The sequence below is a fragment of the Hippopotamus amphibius genome, chromosome 1 (genome assembly GCF_030028045.1).
Source record: "Hippopotamus amphibius kiboko isolate mHipAmp2 chromosome 1, mHipAmp2.hap2, whole genome shotgun sequence".
In the NCBI taxonomy this organism is placed as follows: Eukaryota; Metazoa; Chordata; class Mammalia; order Artiodactyla; family Hippopotamidae; genus Hippopotamus; species Hippopotamus amphibius.
This window is the reverse complement of record NC_080186.1, coordinates 119437916-119465681: the sequence shown is the minus strand read 5'-3', so window position 1 is coordinate 119465681 and position 27766 is coordinate 119437916. Positions and strand designations below refer to the sequence as shown.

The 27766-nt window shown below is 45.8% G+C and overlaps 1 protein-coding gene across 11 annotated transcripts in view; it reads left to right on the top strand.

Moving 5' to 3' along the window:
- ARHGEF11 (Rho guanine nucleotide exchange factor 11) overlaps window positions 1-27766 on the top strand; it is a 107099-nt gene that overhangs the window by 46307 nt on the left and 33026 nt on the right. For 8 of the 11 annotated variants that reach the window (XM_057727065.1, XM_057727053.1, XM_057727045.1 and 5 more), the window contains exons 2-11: window positions 11518-11550; window positions 13052-13140; window positions 14112-14210; window positions 17153-17202; window positions 17547-17604; window positions 18174-18352; window positions 19196-19267; window positions 25084-25203; window positions 26879-26924; window positions 27526-27602. In XM_057727065.1, coding sequence (XP_057583048.1) covers window positions 11518-11550; window positions 13052-13140; window positions 14112-14210; window positions 17153-17202; window positions 17547-17604; window positions 18174-18352; window positions 19196-19267; window positions 25084-25203; window positions 26879-26924; window positions 27526-27602 — 823 coding nt within the window. The remainder of the gene's footprint in view (window positions 1-11517; window positions 11551-13051; window positions 13141-14111; window positions 14211-17152; window positions 17203-17546; window positions 17605-18173; window positions 18353-19195; window positions 19268-25083; window positions 25204-26878; window positions 26925-27525; window positions 27603-27766) is intronic. The other 3 variants (XM_057727085.1, XM_057727079.1, XM_057727055.1) reach the window with 2 other exon arrangements.

Sequence of the window (27766 nt, the reverse complement as noted above, 5' to 3'; positions counted from 1 at the left end):
CACCAGTTCTTACAACAGCCCCGCAGGACAGGGAGCTAGTGTTCCAATTTCATAGATGAGAAAACTGAGGTTCACAGAAAATAATTTTCCCTCAGCCTCATAAGTGATCAGAGACAAAGCCAGGATGCACACCCTTTCTGTCTAACTCCACACTCCCCCCACACCACTCCTCAATATCAGTTTGAATTCCTGGCCATAGTCCGAGCATTGAGCTTTTCCTGAGGGATATGTGACAAATTAGAGACATCAGATGTGCTTCTCTACCTGTGCTGGTAGAGCCTGGGAGGCTAGCGGGGTGTTGGGTTCTGAGTGAAGAGAAGGGTGCACAGCCAGGGTCGTGTGGCATTGTTTGCTGCTCAGCACTGCAGATGGCTGCCCCCAGAGCAGGGCTCCCTGATTCCTCACTGGGGCTCCATAGACGCCGTGGCGTGCCCTCAGGGGCTCACAGTCCAGCAGACAAGGGAGAGAGGTCGGCGCCCATGTACAAAGCCCTTTGGCAGAAACGTGTACTAGGTACTGTGAGAAACAGAGAGGCTTGGGAGGGGTGGCTCTGGGCAGGTTTCTAGCTTCCTTTGACTAGTCTGAAAGGCAGGAGGCCCTGCCACGGGAGAGAAGGCGCAATGTGGTACAGCCGTGGCCAGAGCAGGCTGGACCAGTGCTGTCCAATAGAAACAGAATGCAGGCCACGAACGTAACTGAAAATCTTCTAGTAGCCACATTAAAAATAGTGACGAGAAACAGGTGAATTAACTTTAATGTGTATTTCATTTAACTCAGTATATTCAAAATATGTTATTTCAGCACATAATATAAAGATTATTAATATTTTACATTCCTTTTTTTTTTTTGTACTTAGTCTTTGAAATCTTGTGTGTATTTTGTACTAATAACATCTCAGTTCAAACTAGTCACATTTCAGGTGCTCTGTAGCCACATGACTCCTGCTCCCCTATGACACAGTGCAGGGCTAGAAGGTGCTCCTGATGTCAGCCTCCAGCAGCACTCTCAGTGGTCTCTGTCTATCTCTCCTGCCTTTGCTGTTGTATCTCAGCAGCAGGGCTCTCATTCAGGTGCACAATCATCTCTGCCTCACCTAGTCTCTGGGCCTCCAGCCTTAACCTCGTCTCATCCACTGTAGTCACTGCAGTCAGACTTGTCTTTTTATTTTTATTTATTTATTTATTTTTAAATTTTATTTATTTATTTACTTTTTGGCTGCATTGGGTCTTTGTTGCTGCACGCAGACTTTCTCTAGTTGCGGGCAATCAGGGCTACTCTTCGTTGCGGTGCGGTGGCTTCTCTTGTTGAGGAGCACCGGCTTGAGGCACACGGGCTGCAGTAGTTGCGGCACACGGGCTTAGTTGCTCTGCGACATGTGGGGTCTTCCCAGACCAGGGCTGGAACCTGTGTCCCCAGCATTGGCAGGCGGATTCCTAACCACTGCGCCACCAGGAAAGCCCCAGATCTGTCTTTTTAATGGCTAGATCTGATCCTGTCACTCCTTCTAGAAAGCCTTCAACAGCTCCCATCTGTAAAGAATAAAACCCATCACCTGCCCTAACCTTTTCCTCCGTCCTTGTACTTCCTAACATGAATGTTATTTTAGTTTCCAAAGCCTTTGATCTTCCTTAACTCATTTATTCTCACAGCAGCTCTGTGAGATAGGTAGAGCAGAGCAGGTGAGTTATCCACATTTTGTTTTAGGTGGAGAAACTGAGACTCAGAGAGTTAGAGAGTTTCCAGATGTCCACCAGCTGTTAAGCAGCAGAACCAGGATGAGAACCCATGTCTTTTCAGTTTTATCTCTTGTTCACCCCTCTTGTCTGGCCCTTCCCTCTTTTCTTCCCTGTGATGCACTGACTGCCTCAACGAATTCGCTGTGTTCTCGACCTCCTTCTGTGCCTCTGCTTATGCTGTTTCCTCCCCCAGCACGTCCTTGCACAGCACAGCTTCCCGTCGAAATTCTGCCCTTCCCCAGGCCCGGGTTAAAGTCTGTCTCCTCTCTGATTCCTAAACCAAATCTACTTTGTAGTTACCAACACATTCTGACATGCATTTTCTTGTTTAGTGGATAGTTCGCTGCTTTGTGTACAGAATTCAATTCTAGAGACCTGGGAGATGGAAGACTTTAGGAGCTTAGCCAATTCTTACAACCAGGTTGCTGTCACTCCCTGCTGGAAGTCCATGGAGAGGCTAACACTTTCCTACTTCATTTAGCCTTTGTTAAAACTATGAAATTGAATTTAACCCTAACATACATGCATTGTGGAGGTTACTCAGAACTCTTCCCTTGATGGTAAGCGTGTGCTTATGATATTTTGATGTCTATACAGTTCTTCTGCGTGTATTATCTGATTTCATCTTTCAACACGTATTTATTGAATGTCTACTATGTACTGTGTTCTGGGGCTGCTGTGTGCTCTAGAGAATAAGAGACAGTGAAGTTTATCATTAAATGAGGAAAGTAGGCATTAAACAATCAGGAAATCACCCAAATAACTAGTTACTATTGAGTTAGGCATTGCAAAGGTAAATTTCAGGGGAGACTCAGCTTATTCAGTATCAGAGAAAGCTTCACAGAGAAGAAGCATTTACACTGAACCGTAGAGAGTGACTGTGAGGACTTCCTAGGTGGCACAGTGGTTAAGAATCCACCTACCAATTCAGGGGACACGGGTTTGAGCCCTGCTCTGGCAAGATTCCACATGCCGTGGAGTAACTAAGCCCGTGCACTGCAACTATTGAGTCTGTGCTCTAGAGCCCGTGAGCCACAACTGTTGAGCCCATGTGCCGCGACTGTTGAAGCCCACGTGCCGCAACTTTTGAAGCCCACGTGCCGCAACTGTTGAAGCCCACGCGCCTAGAGCCCATGCTCCACAACAAGAGAAGCCACCACAATGAGGAGTCCGCGCATCACAGTGAAGAGTAACCCCCACTCGCAGCAACTAGAGAAAGCCCGTGTGCAGCAACGCAGCCAATAAATAAATAAAATTAATTAATTAATTTTAAAAAAAGAATGACTGTGAGTTGGCCTGGCTGAGCTGGGAGAGAAGGCCCCCGGGTTTGGATTATAGTGAACAAGGTGGGTGGATGGGGTTGGGGGGGAATGACGAGATGAAAACCTGCTAGGCCACGCTAAGGATTTGGAACTTTATACAAGGACATTGGGAAACCACTGACGGGTGTTGTGTGTTCTGAATTATCCTTTGAAGAAACCCCTCTGACCTTGTGTAGAGAATGGATGAATTCTAAAGGAGCGGAGGCTGGAGGAGATGTGAGAAGACCAGTTGTTCTAGGTGAGAGGTGTCTTCCACCACCATGTGACAGGAAGGGGCAAAAGTGGGTGGATTCCAAAAATAATAGTAGGTAATATCAGTAGGACTTGGCAGTTGATTAGATTTGAAGGGGTGTCAAAGATAACTCAGACTTCTGGCATGAGTGACTGTGTGGCCCTGTTTCCTGAGGAGGAACTGCTCGCTCAGGAGCCAAGGTCAGGCTTGGGCTGGGGAGATTGATTTCAGTGTGAACATTCTATCTTCGCGGGATCGGTGACGGTGATGTGGTCCCAGTCAGCCTTTGAGGAAAGTGAAATCACCCACATTTGTTATTGAGAAGCGGAGGCTTGGAAAGGTCAGGTGACTTGCCTAAGACTACACAGCCGGGACAGGGCTGAGCCGGAGCTGGAGCCCGTCCTTTACCCCTGAAGCTGTGCTTGCAGACCACACCACACAGGCCGCATGCTAAGTCTGAAATGGGGAACCGAGCTAGCCAACCCTGTCCGCAGACTAGTTCTGCGCCGCCCTCCTCCACACACACCTGTGCCAGGTTGTCTGCTCTGATCATCGAACAAGTCCCCAAATCTCTTGCTCTCCTGGAGTCCTTCGTGGAAGTCGAAAGGAGAGCTTTCCTGGCCCTGCCCCACCTAGAATTAGAGCACACCAGCTGTCATGCCCATGTTTCCGTGTACTCTCCACGCCCTCATTCTTGTCCCGCTCCTCTCACCTCCGACACATTGAGTGTAGGTCACCCAGTCTGGACCTGGACAAGACTTCAGAAAGCACAGTGGAGCCATTTGCATAGGACTTTACACTTCCAAAGAACTTAGCAAATATTACGTCTTTGATCCTCACCTCAGCTCTGTGAGAAAGAAAGGACGTGTACATCCCCTCAGCGCACGTTTTGGAGCAGCTGCTCACCACGCAGCAGACACTGCGCTGGACACTGTGCTGGTGACATAAGGATGCGTAAGATGCTGTCCTTGTTCTTAAGGGGTTTAAGGTCTAATAGCAAAAACAGATGATAGACTCCGAAGTTAAGGGACTTGTTTTGAGAGTTCCTCAGAGTTATGGTCCTCTGAATAAGGAAGCACTTGGACTGCTTGTTAAAATAAAAATAGTATTCACACCACAAGCCTGCTGAGTTGAACTCCCTGGGTTGGAGCCTCAAGTGATTCCTATGCTGCTTCTCAGCTAGTAAATGATGCACTTGAGATGTGAGCCTTTTCTGGCTACATTGCCAGAGACCTTCCCACTCCACTTTTCTGCCCTCTACTTTTACAGGTGAAAGAATCGACACGTGTAGAAGTCAAGTGGGTCGTGGCCCGCAGTGAATTAGAGACAGAATTGGAACTAGCACCTGAATTTCCCTGACTTCCAAGCCTCACCCTTCTCTGCAGCATCTTTGAAAATATTAACGTTGCACTCTGGTTCTGACTGCAACCACTGCTTTTATTTGATCTGTACCCTTTTTTCCCTCTAAATGTCTACAATTACGTAAGCTCCTAGGGAGCGTTTGTGTCATATTCCGTCAGCAGCGGTTGTCTGCACACTGGCCTCTTTTCTTTACTATAGGGGTGTGTTGTGTTTCCAGCCTCACACTGTAGGGAAAATTCTAGCCAGAGGCAGAATCCTTGAACAGTTAGGGTGCTAGGAGGCTGCTCAAAGCTCCACCCTGGCAGATAAGGGGAACCAGACCAGTAGGACCAGGTCAGGGTACAGTGAGTGTGGACTTTATCCAGAACTAAGGCCTGAGCAGGGTAGCTCATTCCTGGTTTACTACTTCTTGCTTTGGGCAGGGATTCAAGAACATTATTTTGCCCCAGACTCAGAACACCTAGGTCAGCCTATGTATAGTATACTTTTTATATCTGTCTATCATATGTTATATATCTTTATATACATATATTGTATATATGTATTATGCATCTATATCTCATGTCATATATTTTACATGTGTGTGCACATGTGAGATATATACATTATATGTGTATGTATATTGGATGCATGTATGTGTGTATGTATGTAAAAAAGAAAATAAAGACCAATTATATCCACATATGGGCACAGGTCATGTAGCTTTTTATGCAGGAACACAGACTTTGAAGTCGATTACTTAACCTCTGTTCACTCACCTGAGAATGGAGATGTAGCACCTGCCTCACTAGGCTTTATGATGGTTAAATAGGATAATGTATGTCAGAAGTTTAGCATGGTACCTGGTAGGTAGTAAGAACTTAATAATTATTGTCACAGAACAAGGATATTCTCAACCTTTTCCTCATTTACACGTTTGTGGGGGGATGGGTTTGAGGATAAAGAGACCAGGAACCTCCCATTGAAAGGGGCTGATAAGCCAGTTGTCACCGTGTGAGACAAAGGCCCCAGTAGTGCCAGAACTTACATCTTTTCAAGAGAAACCAGAAACCTGTATTTTTATTTTATTTTTTTATAAATTTATTTATTCATTTATTGGTTATGTTGGGTCTTCATTGCTGCGCACAGGCTTTCTCTAGTTGCAGTGAGCAGGGGCTACTCTTCATTGTGGTGCGCGGGCTCCTCATTGCAGTGGCTTCTCTGGTTGCAGAGCACGGGCTCTAGGCGCGTGGGCTTCAGTAGTTGTGGCACACGGGCTCAGTAGTTGTGGTGCACGAGCTTAGTTGCTCCACGGCATGTGGGGTCTTCCTGGCGCAGGGATCGAACCCATGTCCCGTGCAGTGGCAGGTGGATTCTTTTGTTGTTGTTGTTTTGGGTTTTTTTTGGGTTTTTTTTTTGTTTTTTTTCAGGTGGATTCTTAACCACTGTGCCAGCTAGGAAGCCCAGAAACCTTTATTTTTAAATATGAAATTGCCTGATTTTTAAAATTTTTAACAACTAATTTTAAACACACATATACATTTATGTACACACATGTATATACACACACACACATACAAATACCACAGGCCAACAGAGGGCATATGAGGCTCGTACCACTCTTCAGCTTTGCTGTCTGGAAGGTCTTCCTTCATCACTCACCCTCTAGGCTAGAGTAAGGAGGCTGTTCACCATGTGATTACAAAGCGCCTATCCTGTGCCTGGTGCTGGAGAGCATGCCGGGAAGAACACTCTGTAACCTTTGCCCTCTGGCAGAGAGAGAGGACTAACACAGCAGATGATACGGAACAGTGTAGGAAGGAGGAATATTTGTCAGAAAGTAGGCCACGTTGTGAAGAAAAGGATGCGGAAGTGGAAGATATCTGTGAACTGAGATGGAGTTTCTTTGAGGGTATATTAAATGAAAAAAGCAAAGTGTAAAAGGTGGAGGATACTACCTGTTGTGGAAGCAAGAAAGAAAAAAGAGAATATTTATATGTATTTGCTTAGTTTTTACAAGAAGAAACACAGAAAACCAAAAACAAATGAAAGTGGTTACTTGGGGAGGAGTGGAATGAAGAGACAGGGACACTTCTGAATGTACCTTTTAAATTGGATTTTGAGTTTTCGACCGTGTAAATGTTTGACAAATTCAAAAAATAAAGTTAAATAAATAAGCCTGAAAAAAAGCAAACCCTAAAATTAAGGACAAATATAAAAAGAAACCTAGTTACTTCCCTGACGGTCAAGTGGTTAAAATTCTGAGCTTCCAGTGCAGAGGGTGCAGGTTCCATACATGGTGGGGAACTAAGATTCCCACATGCCACACGGCACAGTCGGCCGGGCGGGGTGGGGGGGGTGGTGTGGAAGTGGAGCTGGGGAGGGGAGGGGAGGTGGGGGAGGGAGGAACCTAAATGCGGTTCAAATTGACAACGTAAAGAAGAATTAATCCAAAGTAACTTTCACACACAGTACTGGCTGTATACCTTTAGCAGGGTGTAGTCTAAGGACAAAAAGAATTGCAAGGAAACTTTGAACTCTACTTAGTAAGTTAGCTGTTGCCAGTGTTATTGGTGTAGTAACTCTGGAAACAGTATTTGATATAGAATAGAACAGATGAATAAATGTATTACTGTTGTTTGTGAACAAGGTTCTTGCTATGGGAAAAGGAAGATAAAATATGGAATTGGGGAAGATGAGATAGAACCCTGTAGTGTTGGAGTTGAACGAGATTTCCTTGTGAACTCACAATTTCTTAATAGGAATTTCCTAGCTCTGTCCATTGAAAGGGCCTAGAAGCAGTGACCGCTTAGCAGCAGTGAGCACCTAGCACCCAGATCTTGTTTCTAAATACATTTCCTACTAAAAGAAACAAGGGTTCCTTATAGAAATGTTTGAGTCCACTTCTGGCAAAGGGAAAGCACAAGGTAAGCCCGGAGTATTTTTTTGTGTGCCAGAAAACAAGGATGCACAAAGACAGATGGTGACACTTTTAAAGGACACAGGAGTTGGCTTGTAGTAGCTGCCACCAGCCAAGCTGGGACAACTTTAACACTTTTTTAAAAGCAGTAACGGATTATAATGCATCGCATTGGGGGTAAAAAAAATTCATGAGTTCATAGCACTATTCCAGAAAAGGGATAAAATGACCTTCTTTACAAGATTGCCTGCTAATGGAAGTAGGAGGAATGATAGAATTAGCAAAGTGCCATTTTGCAGCCACCAGTGCAGTAAGTGGTTCAGGCAAGGATCATCAATGGATAGTAAAAGTATTGGGTAGGAAACTGTTGGGCAACAGGATATTTCAAAATATCACCCCGCAGATTTCACGCTAATTCAAATGGGAAAACGTACTTTTACCATTGAGAAATCTAGGAGCACCATCTTATCTAAGTCATCAAAACTAGCATCACCAGAAATGGGCAAACTGTGCCACGTCACATCTCTAATATTCTTTTAAAATGTTTAATCTGAATCTAATCCTGAGGAGACAGACAGATCTATTGCAGGCTATTCAATAAGATGACTGGCTTAAACTCTTCTACATGTCAGTGTTAAGGAGAGACCGAGAAAAGTGGTGGGTGGGGGTGGGGGGGTGGGTTTGATAGTCTAGATTAAATGAATCTAAAAGCCATGAATAAATGCAGTTCTAAGATCTATGACTTGATCATGTATTGAGGCAGTTGGGGAACAACTATGTAGGACATTAATGAAACAGGGAAATTTGAATATAGATTGTATATTAGATAATATTATTGTATCAAAGTTAAACTCATTGGGTGTGCTGTTGGCATTGTGCTTAAGTAGAATTCCACGGGTCTTGGGGGACATATGCTGAAGTATTTAGGGGTAAAATGATGTCTTCAACTTTCAAATGGAAAAAAGTGTATAGTCATAGAAAGATAAAACAAGTGTGTCAGATGTTAATTGGTGAATCTAGATGAAGGGTATCCAGGTATTCAAAATGCTGCCCCTTCAACTTTAATATAGGTTTGAAAATTTTCCCAAAAAATGTTGGGATAAAAGAAATGCGAACTGCAGTGGCCAGGGAAGGCTTCATGGAATCAATGCCATTTGACCAGAGCCTTGAAAAAGGAGTAAAGGAGTAGAGAGGAGAAGGGATGGAGGCCATCGTAAGGCAGAGGTGAGAATGAGCACAGCATCTTTTAGGGTCCAGTAGAGGCAGGGAAAAGTGAACAAGTAAGAAGACTGAATTTGGAAAGGTACTTGGATCCACTTGATGAAAGGCCTTTTAATACCAGGTAATTGCTCACACATCTGATCATATTGACAGTAAGAAGGGAAGTCATAGGTTCTTGATCAGGAGGGACTCAAAGAAATATTGTTTGGGAAAGTTAGTCCTTTGTGGTAGAATGCTGGAGGGACCAGAGAGTGAAAACAAGAGGTGTTTTTGTTTAGTCATCCAGATGTGAGGCAGTGGACATGTGGCTTAAAGAGATGGATATCAGTGATAATGTAAAGGAAGGAGTGACTCTGGGAAAACCTAAAAGGATTTACCAGCCTCCATAACTGACTGGATAAATACGGGGGTTACTGAGAAGTTGGATCAGAAGATCTGTCTCAATGATGCCATTTAGAGAGCCACAAATTTGGGGGGCACTTCTCTACTCTCCTGGGCCTTCTCCATACCCATCAGATTTAAGCCGATTGGAATCTGATCTGCTGCCACGTTTTGATGGGAATGTCATCAGGAGGAGGGAGAGCCCACCACTAAAGTCTTGATCTGCTGATACAGGCATTTCTTCCTTCTCTAATTCAGTGGTAGTTTTTCCTCCTTTAAGCTCTCAAAGAGAAAAAAAAAAAATTTGCATCTGTTACAATTATACTTATGTTGTAATCCCCCTTGTCCTGCACTGTCTCTACCCTAGCCTGTGATTTTTTTTATTTTTTTTGAGGAACTTTCAACGGCTGCTGAAATGATCCTGGTCTTTGCCCCTAACAATCCTCTACAGTCAAGTACATGATCCTTGGCTTCATGTGCCTTCATTTATGTTGAACAGCTCACAACCTAGCTCAAATGCAAAACCAAAGCAGGTTAAGCTACCAGACCATTCCTCCTAAGCTTTAATATGGGCATAGGAAACCAGCTTCCTACAGAGTCAAGCAGAACAAGGCAAGGAGGAGGTCCAAGCTGTCCCAAGATAGAATGGGCTTTCTCCTGGAGTAGTGACGAGGGAGGAGTTCAAGTCTATTCTGGGTAACCCTGTGGTGGGATGTTGTAGATCTGGCTGAAGACAGCAGATAAGCAATTGGAATAAAAGACCTTTAAAAGTCCATCCTGAGGACTTCCTAGGTGGCGCAGTGGTTAAGGATCCGCCTGCCAATGCAGGGGACACGTGTTCAAGCCCTACTCTGGGAAGATTCCACGTGCCACAGAGCAACTGGGCCCATGTACCACAACTATTGAGCCTGTGCTCTAGAGCCCGTGAGCCACAGCTGTTGAGCCCATGTGCCACCACTATTGAAGCCCACATGCCTAGGGCCCATGCTCCACAACAAGAGAAGCCACTACAATGAGGAGCCTGCGCACCACAATAAGGAGTTTCCCCTGCTTGCAGCAACTAGAGAAAGCCCGTGTGCAGCAACAAAGACCCAATGCAGCCAATAAATAAATAAATAAATAAATTTACAAAAAAAAAAAAAAAGTCCATCCGGAGAATCTCACCTATGCAGGGAGCGGAGCTGTTGCCACTCAGTGTTTGTACTAAAATTCTGTGTGTTTATCTCATCCATTACCTGCAAGTGGCTGCGTCTCATTCATTTTGTATCCCCTCGTGCCTGGCATAGTATCTAGAGCAGCCCTGTCCAGTTGAACTTTCTGCAGCGATGGAAGTGTTTTATCCTGCATTGTCCTGTATGGTAGCCACTAGCTGTAGTACAACTGAGAAAATGAATTGTAAAATTTAAATACCTATATGTGGCTAGTGGCTGTTGTATTAGATAGATTGCACAGGTCTAGATTCTAGGACTTTTTTTTTCCATCTTATTGAGATATAATTGACTAAGTTTAAGGTGTATAGCATGATGACTTGACATCCCTGTACTGCAAAATGATTACCACAGTAAGTTTAGTTATCATCCACAGGTTCTAGGATATTTATGAAATGATGAACTAAGTTGAATCTTTACCTTGGATGAGGAGGTGGGGGGTGGGCAGGGCATCATGGACTAAGGTAATTTGAAGAAAACCAGAAGTTGCAGCTTCTGGAAGTTTCCCTTCTTGTCTGGCTGACAGGTGTAGTAACGGGGAGTAGAGTAGGAAGAACATCGAGGAAGGAGGAACAGTATGGGCAAAGACAAGAGCTGCAAACCCTGGCGGGTGAATGAACAGTGAAGAGCAGGGACCGAAAACAGGATGGAGCACTTACTGTGTCAGGCGTGGGGGATGCTGATCAGCAAGAGCACCCTGACCGCCCTAACAGCCCTGCAAGCAAGTGAACAGGCAGTTCCGCTGGGTATTCACGCTGCAGTGAGGATAGGTACTGGGAGCGGTGGGAGGCGGCAGAGGGGTGCTGACTGGCCGCAGGAAGTACTTCCTCTCCTGTGCTGTGGCTAATGGCCTCTCTTGAAGACAGGGTGACTCTTCTCCCAAGTACAATGTGAAGCTCTAAAAGGTTTTAATCAGCAAAATGGTGCAGGTAAATCTGCATTTTCGTAAGATGGTTCTGCTGCATTATGGCCAGTTTCCACCCCTGGGTCCTTCTTAGCTTGACTGTGTTTTTTCTTTTGAACCAGCCATTTCTAGTGTCTTGTCTGGTTTATGTCTTGTTTTGTTTTTCTTCCTTTCTTCCTCCATTCCTGCGTCACTCTCTCCTGGGCCCCACGCTCTCTTCTTCCTTGATGTCCTTCTCTCTCTGATCCAAAGATCAGCCAATAAAAAGCAGTCTCACCTGTCCAGGTAAGTGGGGTACCAGGGCTAGGGGGAAGAAGACCCCCCCCTTTTAAATTTAAAAGTTATTTATTTGGACTGTATTTATTATTTGAATAGTTAATACTTTCACATGACTTAGAATTTAAATGGTACAGACGAAAAGATAATGAAAAGATTCCAATTCCATCCCTTTGCCCTGGCATAGTTTTCTTCTTCAGAGGCAACCAGTGATATATGTTTCTTTTGTACCTTCCAGAGGTATTTTACACATTTTATGTATATATAAACAAACATATAAACAAACCCTTTCCTTCTCTCCTACCATCTACATAATTCCACATCTTGCTTTTTTCACTCAGCAGTGTGTCTTGGAGACCATTCCTTATCATATATAAAGAGCCCCCTCATTCTCTTACACGACTGAATACTGTGTCATTATATTGACATACTGCAGTTTATTTAACCCGTCACACACCTTGTGAACACTTAGATTCTTTGCAGTGTTTTGCCACTGCACACAGTGCTGCCATGGAGACCCTCCTGCAGAGTCATTTGCTAGATGTGAACAGGAGATGCCCTTTGGAGGGGTAGCAGCTATTGATTAGGAACTGGCAGCTCATACACTTTTCTAAAAAGGAGAGGCGTAGCAATGATCTGAGCGTCTCCTGTTCCTGCAGGGGCCCTGCTGTTAGATCTGGCTTGGTGATCTGTGGTACCTTGAGGTTTGGGGGCCTTAATGGTTTCTAAGCAGGGTGCCTTAAACTGGCTGTAGGAATAGGGTTGGTGGAATACCACCACCAAACAGACCAGATTCATCTTCTCCTGTGGAACCCACAGAATAAGTGGAATTTCAGAGGCTTGGGTCATCATTGTACCCCTCCTTTCTAGGAAAGAGTACAAGTTGCCAGTTGCCCAACTAAAAGCCTAGTTGCCCTCCTAGAGACTCTTGTTTTGGAGAGGGACGAAGAGATGCCAGTAACGTGAGGGAGAGTGTCTCTGCTACAGCCACCACAGTCCTCTGCTGTGTGTCCCTGCAGACCTCTGTGTGTTTTTGACCCTCCTGTCCTTGCCTTGCAGTCTCCCCTTCCTTGCACATCATCGCCTAAAACTAACTAGCTGTTTGTTTTTTTCCTGTCTTTTTCTCGCATTCATTTTCTCTGCTGCCTCCGTTCTGTTGCATCAGCCCCATTGCAGCCTGGTAAGACCCAACAAGCGTGTGTATCTGTGCGCACCCTGTTCTTGCTGTTGTCTCTTTGTCTCTTGACTCCAGGAAGGGCTATTTCCCTTCACGCCTTGCTGGGTATTAAAGAGATCATGCTTGCCCTGCCAACCTAGGATTCCGGATAGGTAGTGTTGCCAGCAGTGTAGACGTGGCTGATCTCCCACCAGATGGAGTGGGTTACAGGGTGAGAGGGTCGGTCTCTTGTTACCCAAGACTCAAGGTCCCTTTTGACAGAACTTCCTTCTGCTTCAAGGCTGGTCCCTCCCTGCCCAATTCATCGATGTGCTTTTCTTACTCTTTCTCCAGGTTAAGTAGCCTGTCTTTGGGAGATTCAGCACCTGAGCGCAAGTCCCCTTCCCACCACCGCCAACCCTCTGACACATCTGAGACAGCAGGTAACCTTCTTCTCAGAGCATTAACACATAGACACAGAGGTCTTCGTCCATACAGACGGATCTATATATCCCAGATGTAAAACAACTTAGCCTTTCTATTGAGCTCATCATGTGTGCTAGGAATTGTGTTATATATTTTACGCAAATTGCCTTATTCGGTCCTTTTATCAACTGTACAGAGTAGATTTTGTTGCCCCTGTTTTATGGATGAGGAAGCTGAGACACAGAGTGGTTAAGAAATTTGCCAAGTGTGCGGGCTTGTAGGAGACAAAACCAGGACCTGAAACAATTTGGGTTTTAACTCTGGAACTCATGCTTTCTCCATCATAGGAAGCAGTCACACGTACCTGCACACGTGTGCGATGTCTAGTACACGTCCAGAGGGATGGAGACAGTTGGGAGTTATAGCCTCTCTTTCTTTTTTCCTACGTTCTGCATATGGTTGTACATGTGACAAAAGGGGTTTTCTCTTGTCATTTATCCCTGGATTTTGGCAAGGGGCCAAGCCCTGAGTCATCCCACATGAGTTATCCAGCTCTGCTGAGTCCACAAGCACTAGTGTCCCACCTGCTGTATTCACTGGACATAATTTAATGGAAAACTTCCAGTCTCACGTAGGCTTCAGTCCCAGGGCTGCTTCTCGTAACGTTAGTCTTCAGCCTGGAGTTGGTCATGCCCCTTCTTTGGCCAGTCTCACCCAAACAGGCCTAAAAAGACAGACATGCACAAGAGAGACAAGCATCTCAGCGCCTCAGAGAAGGGAATTTCTTGTATAGAAATTGATTGTATCAACCACCGAGGAAGGCAGGCATTGCAGTAGTGTGTTTGGACAGCATAAGTCTGGACATCTGGAAAGACTTTCTGGAGGAAGGCACACACGGGGCTTTCCTGGGTTGGTCTTGGCTTGTGTGCACTAACTTTCCAGTGACAGTTCCTCGCGAGCCCCCTTCTTTCTCCTCACCTCTCACCAGGTCTTGTTCAACGCTGTGTCATCATCCAAAAGGACCAGCATGGCTTCGGCTTCACAGTCAGCGGGGATCGCATCGTTCTGGTGCAGTCTGTGCGGCCTGGTGAGTGTCGGGTCCCTCCTGCCTGCGATGGACGGTTCTTACAAAGCCACCATGTATGTGACAGTGCCGTAGGACTTGGAGAACCTGCATGTGCTTCCTCTGAAGCCTGGGCCTCCTGGGGCATGAATAATTCATTCTAGAACTGGTTCTCCAGGGACATCTGGGGAAGTCTCCACAACGCTATGCCTGCAGGCAGAAGTTTTAGGGATCACACCCCAGGCTTGTCTCCCCTGTTGGAAGTGTAGAAATGGCAGGATAGCCCTCAGGTCATCAGGCGAGTTCCTGATGCCCTCCAGGGGAGCTCCTCGTCCTGGGTCAGAAGGTGCTGTAGAGAAATCAAAGACCCACTTTCTTCCTTTTCACCTTCACATGACCTTGCTTAGTGCACAGATGGTCACTGTGCTATAGCAGTTCACAGTGGAGACAGGCACGCTGGTCCAGATGTATTTGCAGGTACAGTTAACACCAAGTAATAAATGACTAAAAGATGTGTGTTGGATAGTATGTGGGAGGAAAGGATGTTTGGAAGTTTGTATTTGGATAGTCGGTCATTCAAAGCATAGTATCTCCCTTCTGATCAGTTTGGGGAGCCTCCTTAGGAGAAAATAGGATTTCGGGGGTAGTTTGAAAGATGGCCATGGAAATCACATTGGCAGGATAGAAATTTGGTGGGAAGGGAGTAGAGGGTTGGAGGGCATCATAAACAAATCAATCGAGTAACCAGTGATGTGTGAAAAAGCTTCAGATATTTCAAAGCAGTGTCACACATCCGGTGGTAGGATCCTTGCTGTTATGTGACCCAGACCGAAGGAGATGATCAGATGATCAGGAAGGAGATGGGAGTCGGGGGGTGGGGCGCGGGAGTGGGGGAGGGTATGAAGCAAGCGTCCCTAAAAGCAATGAACTCCGGTGTAGCAAATGGGATTGGGCCTGGCAGCGTGGGGCGTCACAGGCTTGAAGGAGAGTGCAAGGAAAGGAGCAGGGAGCAGGCCAGCACTTTCCCACTAAGTACAGTGCAAAATGGGGAGGAAATGTACTTACATGATTTGGGAGAAATATTTGGGATTTATTTATGGGAAAAGAGAAAAGAGAATTTCAAATTTATGACCAAAGTGAGGTATGTAGATCATATAAGGATATAGATAATTATAGCCCTTTATGTTTGGGAGTTAACTTTTACCAGTGGGAGGTTTGTTTTTTAAATCCTAGGGTAGAGCTCTGAAAAGATACTTTTATTCTTTGCTTCTGTATTCTCTCAAAGTTCCTGGACTAGGTTGAGATGGCGCGAGGGGGACTGCCAGTAACTTGTACTTTGCCTCTATGGTCTGTTTGATACAGAAAATGAGGGGATCCCCTCCAGTGAAGTGTGAGTTCAGCACTCCTCCAATTTTTTCCCCCTCTTAGGCCTGAGCAGTGTCAGACCTCGGGAGGAAAGAACAAAAGGATGGCTTGCAGTAAAATATGAGTTTTGGAAAATATGTGTGTGTATGTGTATTTTGGGCAGGAGAGAGGAAGAGACTTCATTTGGATTGGCATTGAAATCACAAGACTAACAAAGCAGTTGTTATTATCTTTTCCAGATTTTAGGCTTCTCAGTTCACAGTTGCTCAAAGTGTAGTCTGTGTTCTGCCTACATCAGAATCACTTAGGCCCCTAGGATGAGTGACATCCTCATTCCGGGGCCCAATCCCAGAAGTACTGAATCAGTTTCTGGCGAGGGGGCCAAGGAATATGCTTTTTAACAAATTCTCCTGGTGATTCTCCTGCTTACTGAAGCCTAGAACGTCTGCTGTAATTCCTTTACTCTGAAAAGTTTAACTTTTTTCAATCACTAAGTTATTAGAGGTCACCTCACGTGTTTCTTACATTCAGGCAAAATAGCTCTTTCCTCTCCACCTTTAGTTTCTAGATGACAGTGTAAAAGACAGTATGCAAGCTACTAGCAAGTACTTTTCCGTAAATAGCACACTTTAGGTGAGGGTAGTCTGGGTCCCAATACTGAAAAGCCAAATTGGAATGTAGTCATGACTATAATTTCTCTTTTTAGACTAGAAACATCTAGATGTGCTTTGTGGGAGTTTTGTTTTGATCAGATGAACACAACTTACAGATTTAATGATCATCTGGGGGCAGATTTACAAGAAACATAATTTTTATGCTTCTCATGAACTTATTTCAACATTAGTGTTTCTTATGCTTCCTGGGTATAACTTAAACTAGGACTCTGACTCATTTAAAACTACATTTGGCCCTCCCTGTCTGCGAGTCTCGCATCAGAGAATTCTGCATCCGTGGAGTCAACCAACTGCAGATCAAAATTTCCATCTGCAGTTGGTTGAATCCGCAGATGCGACACCTGCTGGTGTGTCCTACTCCATTTAAAGTAAGGGACTTGAGCATCTGCAGATTTTCATATCTGTGGGAGGTCGTAGAACTAATCCCCAGTGGATACCAGGGGACAACTGCAGAAAATAAAGCAGTGAGCAGCATCATCCTCGATGCTAGGAACCCCCAGAATATCCCTATGAACCTCGCAGGGCTCAGCAACCACAGTTTGAAAACTCTTGCTAATCCTTTCCTTGTATTCCTCTTAAAAATGACTATCACTTCAACCATTATTTAATACAGCGAACTCATCCTTCCCACCGGATGATAGAAGTAACTCTTACTTGACCTTGAAACACATCTAGACACATTCAAATAAAGCACACATTACTCTCCCCAGAGCCTGGCCCTGCCTCTCTGTCACCGTGGCCTGGCTCTCAGAGGAGAAGTCTGGCTTCTGAGCCAGGTGATGTACACCCAGCATTTGAGGTACTTATCACAAGGAGGTGAGAAGAGATTTGAGGGGGACGGTGATGTGACAGGGTCATTGGTGTGGATTCAGCGACCTCTGGAAAGGTTGTGGGGCTTTGCTGATCAGGCCTTCTCCTTCCTCACAGGAGGTGCAGCCATGAAAGCCGGTGTGAAAGAGGGCGACCGGATCATCAAAGTGAGTGACCTTCCCTCTCTGCCCCCAGAGGAGGGGGTGTGGTGCGGGGGTCACTTGTGGCCTTGGCCCGTCCCGCGCACTTCTGTTTTCATGCCCGCTGTCATCAGCCACTGAGTAGGGGTGGTACCTGAGAGTGAGTGATATGATGTGGCAGAGAGTGGGGACTGAGACAGCTGGGTTCCATATTGCAGGCCCTTCTTGACTCTGACCAAGCTTCTATAATGGGTTTTACTGTGCTGAGAGCATTGATACATGGCTCCCTAAAGGGGTGGCGACTGACCTAGGAGAAGGATCCCCTGGGCTTCCACTGCCATCACTCACTCAAGTCATTTGTCCCCCAACAGGTGAATGGCACCATGGTGACCAATAGTTCACATCTGGAAGTGGTGAAGCTCATCAAATGTGAGTAGGAGAGAGCTGACAGTGAAAGACAGAAGGGGATCAGATGGGCTGGGGGCACGGGTGGAAGCAGGCCTGTTGTCCCAGGAGGCTTCCTGTGTAGACATGGGAAGCAGCCAGAGTCTGTCATCTTGGCCTGATCGTCATAGCCTGCCTCAGTTCCCTACTGTCATTTCCATAGTGGAGACACTGTTAGGCTCTCATCCGACATCTTTATTTTTCTACCCCTCTTTGCACTACCTTTTAGATCATATTCTACTAAGACCAGGTCACACTCAAATACCACTCACTCCCCTCTCCCAGTCCCAGGAAACAAGGGACTGAGCGGGCAGCTCCCAGGTAGTTACAGGTAGGATTTTGGTTGAGGTCTCTGCATGAGGAAAGGGAAGGAAGGGACACTTGTGTTGATGCAGGAGGAAGGACAGGAATTAGAGAACAGGGAGGGCATTAAAAGTGAGGAGAACTTTACCTACAGCTTAATGGAAGGAGAAGGGAGAACCCCCTCCTTTGTACCTTGAATGTCTGCTGTTGAGAACAATACCGCTTGAGCACACCTCTCTGTCTTCCTCCAGCTGGTGCCTATGTTGCACTGACCCTCCTGGGCTCTTCACCCTCATCCATTGGTGTCTCTGGGCTGCAGCAGGACCCACTCCCAGCAGGAGCTCCCCGGGTCACCCCTGTGATCCCACCACCACCACCTCCTCCGCCTCTGCCACCTCCACAGCGCATCACAGGACCCAAACCTCTGCAGGTAGTGGTCCTCCTGCTCCTCTCTTCATTCTGGTGTCCCTTTGAAGAACTCCCCATTGGAATGAAAGCAGGTTAAATCGAATGACATGCTGCTAGGAAGAGACAAGCCAAAGGGCTTGTATGAAGGCCATCAAAAGTAGAACAGAGTGAGAACCACATGAAAGGGGTTTTCCATGCTTTAGTGTCCTCTTTCCATGTAAGTGCGTGTGGGGTTTATCAGACAGCAGCATGCAGTGTGTTTCCTACATGTGTACAAGACTCTAAGGAGGCCCTTTGAGAGTGCTCCTCCCCATCAGGGAGAAGGTGCACACCTCCAGGTGTGGTCAGAGGTATCTGTGAAGACTGTCGCCAGTCATTGGACAAGGGTGTGGAATAAGTCAAAGAGTAGGGAGAGGCTTCCTGGGGAAAAAGGCAGCTTGGAGAAATGAAATGTGGAGCCCAGTGTGTAGGGGAGAGAGTCAGGAAAGGCTAAGAATAGTAGGGAGAGAACCCGGGGACCAGGATAACCTGTGTGAGGAGTTGAAAGAGGACAAGAGGCAGATCAGACTAGGGAACAGGACTTTCTGGGTGGAAAGAAGACCGGCCAGCAAGTCCTGGGAGACTTTAGAGAGCAATTTGATACCAGATGTGATTACAGCCAGGGTTTCTAGGAAATTAGGAATGAAATCAAAATAAGATTTTATGTTTACTAAATTTCAGTGAGAAACTGAGTGTTATACAAAACATTCTTACGACCCAGGCTCTACTCTCACAGCTTTCTTTGCCCAGGAATCAGCTGGTAGATGAGAATAAAGCTATTGATCTGGTCCCCAACTCTCACTACTGTCATTTTTTCCATTCTTAGGATCCCGAATTTCAAAAACATGCCACCCAGATCCTTAGGAATATGCTGAGGCAGGAGGAAAAAGAGTTACAGGTAAGGTCGCTGCTGAGGGTAGACTGGCCATTGCCTTAATGAAATAATACTTTATCAGAACAGTCGGCCAGTGTGTACAACTTAATTTGCCAGCCATATCCCATCACAGTAAAACCTTAAAAAGTCCATCTTTAGGACTACTAAAGATTGTCACAGGAGAGTGGAATTTGTTAAAGCAGAATTTAACTGATAGAGTGAATAGGGTAGTAGAGTTCATGATAATAGATTAGAATGGTGAATATGTAGACAAAATACAAAATAGTGATAAGAATAAAATGAGGGAACACGAGAACTGAGGAAAATCAGTTGGAATTGATCTTAGAGATTTCTGGAAAGGGAAGGATAAGAGGGAAGGAAGGTGAGGGCTGGGGTGGGAGGGGTGAATGCCGGGCCAGGCTGTTGGAGGAGGGGATGCACAGAGATTTCCAGGCCTGGGGAACAGCGTACAGTGAGGACAAGAAGAAGATTAATTTGGCTGTAAGGGAAGAACCCAATTCCTATAATAGCCGCACCTTACAGTGAGCCCCTCCCCTCTTCATTTCAGTTCAGCAAATTTCTGTTAAGTTCCCACTGTATGTGAAGTATTGCTTTAGTTCCTATGGTATACAGAGATTAAAAAGATTAGACAGTCCTTGCCCTCAACATGTTTACATTCTCAGGGGGAGAATTCATATTACGGTAGGGAAGAGAGTGGGAGGAACAAAGAGCTTGCAGTAAGAGAACAAAGAGGAGAGCAGTCAGTCATGGGAAATGTGGGGAGAACTGCACTGAGAGGATGGTATCGCAGCTGGGCCTTGAAGAACAGGGCTTCAGTAGGCACAAGAGACGGGGAAGAGAGTGCTGATAAGTGGACAGCATAGGTCAAAGGCACAAAGACGTGAAAATATACTCATTTATTTAACAAACATTGAGTGCCTGCTGTGTGCAGTGGAGGCCTGGGCCAGTGCTAGGGACAAAGGTTAGCATGGTTATAAAGATAAGTGAGAGATGAACCTTTCCTTTAAGGAGTTTATAATCCAGTAGAATATCAATGGATGAATGAAGATAAAGTTATACTGCACTATATAATAAGTGCTGATACTTACATTTTGACACATGTCATAGAATAATCAAGGTAGTGTGGTACTGGTGTAAAGACAGACCTATAGATCAGTAGAATAGAATTCAGAGTCCAGAGATTAATCCATACATCCATGGCCAATTGGGTTTTGACAAAGTGTCAAGATAATTCAGTGAAGAAAGAATAATCTTTTCAACAAATGGTTCTGGGACAACTGGATATTTATATGTAAAGAATGAATTTGGACTCTTACCTCACACAATAAACAAAATTCAACTCAAAATGGATCAAAAACTTAAATGAAAGAGCTAAAACTATTTTTTTAGAAACTGTAAAACTCGTGCTCCCCTGGTGGCACAGTGGTTAAGAACCTGCCTGCCAATGCGGAGGACATGGGTTTGAGCCCTGGTCTGGGAAGATCCCACATGCCTCGGAGCAATTCAGCCCGTGTGCCACAACTACTGAGCCTATGCTGTAGAGCCCGTGAGCCACAATTACTGAAACCCACAAGCCGAGAGCCCGTGCTCCACAACAAAAGAAGCCACTGCAATGAGAATCCTGTACACCACGACGGAGTAGCCCCCGCTCGCCTCAACTAAAGAATGCCCACACGCAGTAATGAAGACCCAACACAGCCAATAAATAACATAAATTAATCTTTTTGAAAAACTATAAAACTCTTAGAAGAAAACATAGGTATAAATCTTTATGACTTTGGATTAGGCAGGGTTTCTTAGCTGTCATACCAAAAGCATAAACAACCCCTCAAAGAAAGGTAAATTAGACTTCATCAAAATCTAAAACTTTTATGCATCAAAGACACCATCAAAAAAGTAAAAAGACATCCACAGGAGAAAATATTTGCAGCTCATATCTGATAAGGGTCTAGTATCAGAATATGTCATAGATGCTTAAAACTTAACCCAATTTAGGGACTTCCCTGGTGGCGCAGTGGTTAAGAATCCGCCTCCCAATGCAGAGAACACAGGTTCGATCCCTGGGCCGGGAAGATCCCATATGCTGTGGAGCAGCTAAGCCCGTGCACCACAACTACTGAGCCTGCACTCTAGGGCCCGCAAGCCACAACTGCTGAGCCCACATGCTGCAACTACTGAAGCCTGTGAGCCTAGAGCCTGTGCACTGCAACGAAGAGTAGCCCCTGCTCACCACAACTAGAGAGAAAAGCCCAAGTGCAGCAACGAAGGCCGAAAGCATCCAAATAATAATAATAAATAAATATACTTTTTTAAAAATCTTAAAAAAAGAAAAAAAAAACCTCAACCCAGTTTAAAAGTTAGCAAAGAATTTGAATAGACAGTCAATAAAGAAGGTATATAAGTGGCCAATAAGCACATGAAAAGGTGCTCAGTATCCTTAGTCACCAGGGAGAGGCCAACCAAAACTACGAGATACCACTGCACAGCCACTAGGATGGCTAGAGCCGAAGTAACAGTTATTGGGGAGCATGTGGAAAAATTGGAGACATGTTTGTTTATATTTTGTCTACATATTCACTATCCTAACCCACTCCCACCATTGACGGTGAAAATGTAAAATAGTGCAGTCAGTTTGGCAATTCTTCAGAATATTAAACACAGAGACATGATCTGTCAACTCCACACCTAAATGTGTACCCAAGAGAGTTCAAAGCATGAGACCTGTACATGAACATTCATAATAGCATTAATTGCATAAAAGCCAAACAGTGGAAACAACCCAGATTCCCATTAGCTGATGAGGAGGTCAACAAAATGTGTCATGTCCGTAAAGCGGGACCTGATTCAGCCATAGAAAGGAGTGAAGTACTGATACACGCTTTAACATGGAAGAGCCCTGAAAACATGCTAAGTGAAAGAAGCCAGGCACAAAAGACCACGTGTGGTATGATTCCATTTATGTGGAAGCGCAGAGTTGGTAAATCCATAGAAACAAAGTAAATTAGTGGTTGCCAGGAGGTGGAGGAAAGGGAGAAATTGGGAGTGACTGTTGGATTGATAGAAGTGTTCTGGAATTAGTTCGTGGGGGTGGTTATACAACTCTGTGAATATACTAAAAACCACTGAATTGTATACTTTAAAATGGTGAAGTTTATCTTATATGAATTATATGTCAATGATAATTTTTAAAATATTTTTTAAATGCCATTAAAGTCCCCCAAAAGGAATAATTAATTATGTAGTGATCAGAGAAGGCTTCATGAGATGACATTTCAGTTGGGTTCAGTCTGTTTCACTCTGGAAAGTGCTTTGGGCCTTCAGTACCATGATGAGCTTGAAGTTTATTTTGAAAGCAGTGGGAACTGATCAAAGGATTTGAGTAGGGGAGTGATCATATCTTCTAATTAGTATTCTTTAAAAAAGTGTGTTAAGTGGATTGACACATAAGGAAACTATCTCAGAAGCTGTTGGAGCAATAAGAAATGATGACATGTTTAACAGGAACAGTAGGAGTAAGAACAGAAAGAGGGATGGCAATGGGAGACACTGAATTCCCTGCATTCCCTGGCAGTCCAGTGGTTAGGCCTCCACGCTTCCACTGCAGGGGACACAGGTTCCATCCCTGGTCAGGGAACTAAGATCCCGCATGCCGCTCAGCACAGCCAAAAAAAAACCAGAAAGAGGGATGGCAATGGGAGACATCTCGGGTCAGATCAGTAGACGTTATCAACTGGAAGGGGGAGGTAAAGAAGAAGAAAGAAAAGATAGCCCCAAATTTGGCTGCCTGGACAGATTGCGATGCCATTGATGGAGTGAGACAGAAGAGGGGAGCAGGGTTTAGGGGAAAGGAATGAAGGTCATCTTTGGATGTACTGAGTTTAAGTCACCCATGGGAGGTTCAGATAAAAAGTCGTCCACCAGACACATGGAGGTAACAGGGATGAACCTCCGGAGAAAAGACTGGGTTGAAATAGAGGTGCAGGTAGCCTCAGCACACAGGTGGTAGTTGAAATTGGGGACTAGGTGGTATCAACCCAGGGCACCAGTGCAGAGAAGAGGAGAGAGCTGAGGGCGGAATTTCGGAACTTCCATGCTTCTGTAGCACACTGCACCACCCTCTAGCATCATACGAGTTGCTGTTGTATTTGTATTTTAACTACTTATTTGTCCTCCTCTGTTGGACTAAGTTCCTTAAAGGCCGGGACCATGACTACATTTGCAAATTCCTCCTGCACAGCTGGCACGGGGCCTGGCGCGTATCAGCTCTCTGTAAATGTTTGTGGGGCTGAAGGCTCACCTAGATTTAAGAGGGGAGGGCAGGGGTGAAGCTATGGTTGGGAGGAGGGGTATGAGGTGACCCAAGACAGTATCGAGTGAAGAAGTCAAAAAAGGACAGCATTTTGAGGAGGTGGGTATTTAAAGAAGTCTGGAGAGATGAGGACTAAGAAGAGACTGTTGGATTCAGCTACTGGATCACCTCGCTCTTCCGAAGAGCGAGGTGATGAGTGGAACTAGACTGTGTACGCTGGTGAGTGACTGGAAGGCTAGGAACTCTGGGCTCCACACAGAGACTCTACACAGAGACTCCTGTTTGGAAACACGTGGCTGTGAAAGGAAGGAGAAAAGACGGAGGCGGTAGCTTGAAGAATAATCAGACTTGCTGGAAAAGGTTTTGGTGTAGTGGCTTGTTTTTGTTTTAAGACAGGTAATGAGCATTTTTGTAGGATGAGGGGAAGGAGCCATTGGAAAGAGGAGACCTTGAAGTATGTGAACAATGCCCAGGAGGAACCCGAGGCAGCTGGAAGCGTTAACCTTGTAGAACATTTAGACAGAGTTTCTCGTCTGAGGCAGAGGGAGAGGATGGCTGCAGATGCTTTGAAATGGAGTAAAGTTGGGGAAATTCTTACCAGCCAATGTTATCTGCAGAGACTAAGAGGAGGGTTGGGGGCTTGAGAGGCATGGAGACGATGAAACAGTAAGTACAAGGGATCCCAGGGAGGCCCGAGAGGAGTGTGGAGAAAATGTGCCCCAGTGTCTTTATTTAACTATTTAACCCACCAGCTTCACTGAGCATCTCCTTTTGTAGTAAAATAATAATAGCTGCCGTGTATTCAGTCAAGTAATTATGGACCAGACATTCTGCTCAGCACTTCACATGCATAATCTCATTCAGAGCGTACAGCCCTCCCCAGAGGCAGCTACCGGCATCTCCATTTGATCAATGAGGACGTAGTAAAGCTTGCCCAGGTCTACACAGCTAGTAAGTGGAGGGGGCCAGAATTCAGAGCCAGGCTTCCCTGACTGCAAAGCCCAAGCTGTAAACGTGCGTGCTGTGCTCTGCTGTGTGCTGCGAGGACGCTAGACATGTGTCAGAGTGGTTCCCAGCTACAGGGCTGACTTCCCTGGTCCACGCTTCTTCCTCTCATCTCCTGTGGTTCTCACTGTGTGTATGTTTCCTCCATAGCACTTTTTTGTGTGTGCTGGTCTGGTCAGTCACTTAAATATCTGACACTTGAGTAGCAGTCAAGGAAGACCTCATTTAGCATGTAGGCCTTAAGAGCAGGTCAGATTAGGACGGGCCTTTGTGTCGTGTCTTCTTTCTCCAGTTGCCTCATGTTCTGCTTCTCACTGTTTATACCTCTTTCTGCTCCTGAGTGATGGTGAAATAACATGTGTCTCCTAGGAGGCAGAGATCTCCTTTCTCTCCTCTTTGTTTTGGGATAACCGCCTACGTCCCCACTGGTGAGTCGTCCATTCTCTACTAACCACTCCTCTGCCTTCTCCCTTCCTCCTTGTCCTCCTCGCCCCCTGCCCCCCAGCGTATCTGTGAGGTGTATAGCCGGAACCCCGCCAGCCTGCTGGAAGAGCAGATCGAAGGCGCCCGGCGGCGAGTCTCTCAGTTACAGCTGAAGATCCAGCAGGAGACTGGTGGCTTAGTGGTGAGTGATGGTAGGCTTAGCTCTAGGAAGGGCACGTGCAGGTGGACGGAGGGGAGAATGAGGGAGAAAGCTGGGACAGAGCCTTCCCGAGTCATACAGGACCCGAGGGCTGAGCTAGTGAGTGTTTAGTGTTTTACAAAGAAACAGAGGTCAGCAGTTCTTTAGCACCATAGAGACAGAGCATCATGCTGACATTTGGGACCCCACAGACGAAAATAGCCTGTTTCCTGCCCTCCAGCAGCTTACAGTTGCAATGGAAAGAAATATGCAATAAATCAGACTGTTGGCTTTAACCTCCTAATCATCCATCCCCTTCTGGGTAGTTTCCTCGTAGCTGATGTATATTCCAACACTAATTTTACTCAGTATTCATCTGGTAGCTTTTCCCATCACCTCTCCTTCCAGTAATGGGTTTCTCCAAGAAATATGGGCGCTTTTAAAAGTAGCCTAAGGAAAGGATCGCCCGTCAGCTGAGAGGGATCTGTAGCAACACTAACCACACCTTGCGGGAAATCCCAGAGAGAGGGCCCTTCCTCATCTGTTCTCGTCAGGGACTTGACTATTAAATAGCGTCTTACTTCTCTCCACCAGGCCTTCATTCTTTGGGTAAATAAGAAGTAACTCTCCAAAAACTTTAAGATCTCCAAGAATAATATTTGCCAGAACCAATAGAAATTACTTGAGGATTATGTACTTTCTTTTTCAGAATATCCAGATCAAAAAAGCCTGGGAAATGCAGGCTAATCAGAGTTAAACCTTTATATTTTCTGAAGGACTGCTCAGTATCATATGATTGACAGGAGCTCAGGGTTAGGGCTTAGACCATCTGGATTCACCTCCCAGCTATAGTGCTCACCAGCTTTAAGACTCTTGGGCAAGTGACTTGACCTCCGGGAGCCTTGGCGTCCTCGTTTTGAGGTGGAGATCCGGCAGGGCCTGCCTGATAGTGTTATTGTCAGAACGGAAGGATGCCCTCAGCGCAGGGCCGGTGCGTGTTTGCTGCGGCCGCTGCCTCTGCTCCTGTGCTCTGTAAGCGGTGAGACTGAAACACTCAGCTTGGAGTCTAGGGGTCTGAGCGCCAACGCTGGCTTTATAGTTTACCTGCTGTGTAGCTTGGGCAAGTTTCTTAAGATCTCCGGGCTTCTGCTTCCTCATTTATAACACTGGAGTACTATACCCGCCTCAGAGTTGTTAAAAAACTAAATGAGATGTCGACAAGAGTGCTTCGTAAACAGTAAAGCACTAGCAACATAATTCCCTCCGCAACGGCTAGTCAGCCCCAGTCCAGCACCTGTCAGTCTTCAGAGACCTTTAGAGGCAGCATTTTCCATCTGCTGGAACTTTTCATACTCCTTGATAGTTAAGAAGTTCTTTCTGTGTCCAGCCCAACTAAGGCAATAGATGCTTTGAGGTGCAGGGTGAGAAATCAAGTACGTTTTTAGAATTTTACTAACAGTAAAGCTCCCTTTTCACCATTAGGGGTCACCATTCTCCTCAAACTGTGCAAATGAAGCGATAGCGCTTCTAACTGGGCATTGTTAAGGCAATGAAGCGAAGAGGCCACTAATTGTAAGCAGATGTTACCTGCTGAGACTGAGGGAAGGGCTGATTGGAGGAAAACAGTAGGGGGAGAGGTTCACGGCCTTTGCCCACCCTCCGGACCTTTCTTTTTTAGGACATACTTCCCCTGTATGGTGACAGCAGCCAGAGAGCATCAGAAGGTGAGTCCCCTCAGCACCCCTTTTTCCTCTGGCACATCTCTAGTCCACGTTGCTTACCTATTGTCCCCTCCCTCTGAGGCAGATTCAGGGGGAAAAAATATAGTCCCCGCCTCTGAGAAATAGAAAAATGAGAGAAAGCAGTACCCGTGAGAGGGAAATTGGATACAACTTATTCAGTAGAAATGAGTGTGTAACCAGTAGCCCTGGTAGATAAGTGCCAGGGAGATGCAAGAATGATGGTGGTCCAGACAGCAGCATGCCTGCCTGTACCTGGCAGCTCGGAGCCGAAGAGATGCTGTCATAAGAGGAAATGGATGGGAACCAGAAGAGGGTTGGGATGCTCTGAGGGGCAACGCTCGTTGCAGGGTAGAGCTATGGAGGATGATTTTAGGAGGTGGCAGCCTGGGCACAGGTGTACAGGTAGGTGAAAGCTAGATGTAGAGGGTCTCGGGAGTCATGAAAGAGAGCTGAAGGGAGACTGGGAAAGAAAGGCAGGTGGGAGCTTCTCCCTCCTGCCCTGGGCGTAGCTTCCTAGAACAAAGGCCCTTCTTTCCCCCAGGCCACAGCTCCTTCCTTACTGTGTAAACTCTTTTCTTCTCAGGCCGACTCTCTCTGGATTCCCAGGAAGGGGACAGTGGCTTGGACTCTGGCACAGAGCGCTTTCCTTCCCTCAGTGAGGTGAGTGCCAAGGCAGGGGGAGCCCCTTTTGAAACCATACCTGCAGTGTTCCTTCTCTGGACACGTAAAGCTTCTCTGCCCACCGCTTGCACCAAGGCTTCTGGCCTGTTGCCTGTGGCCCTCTGCTGTAGTTCCAGTTCCAAGGGTTATAGTCATTCTGCTCT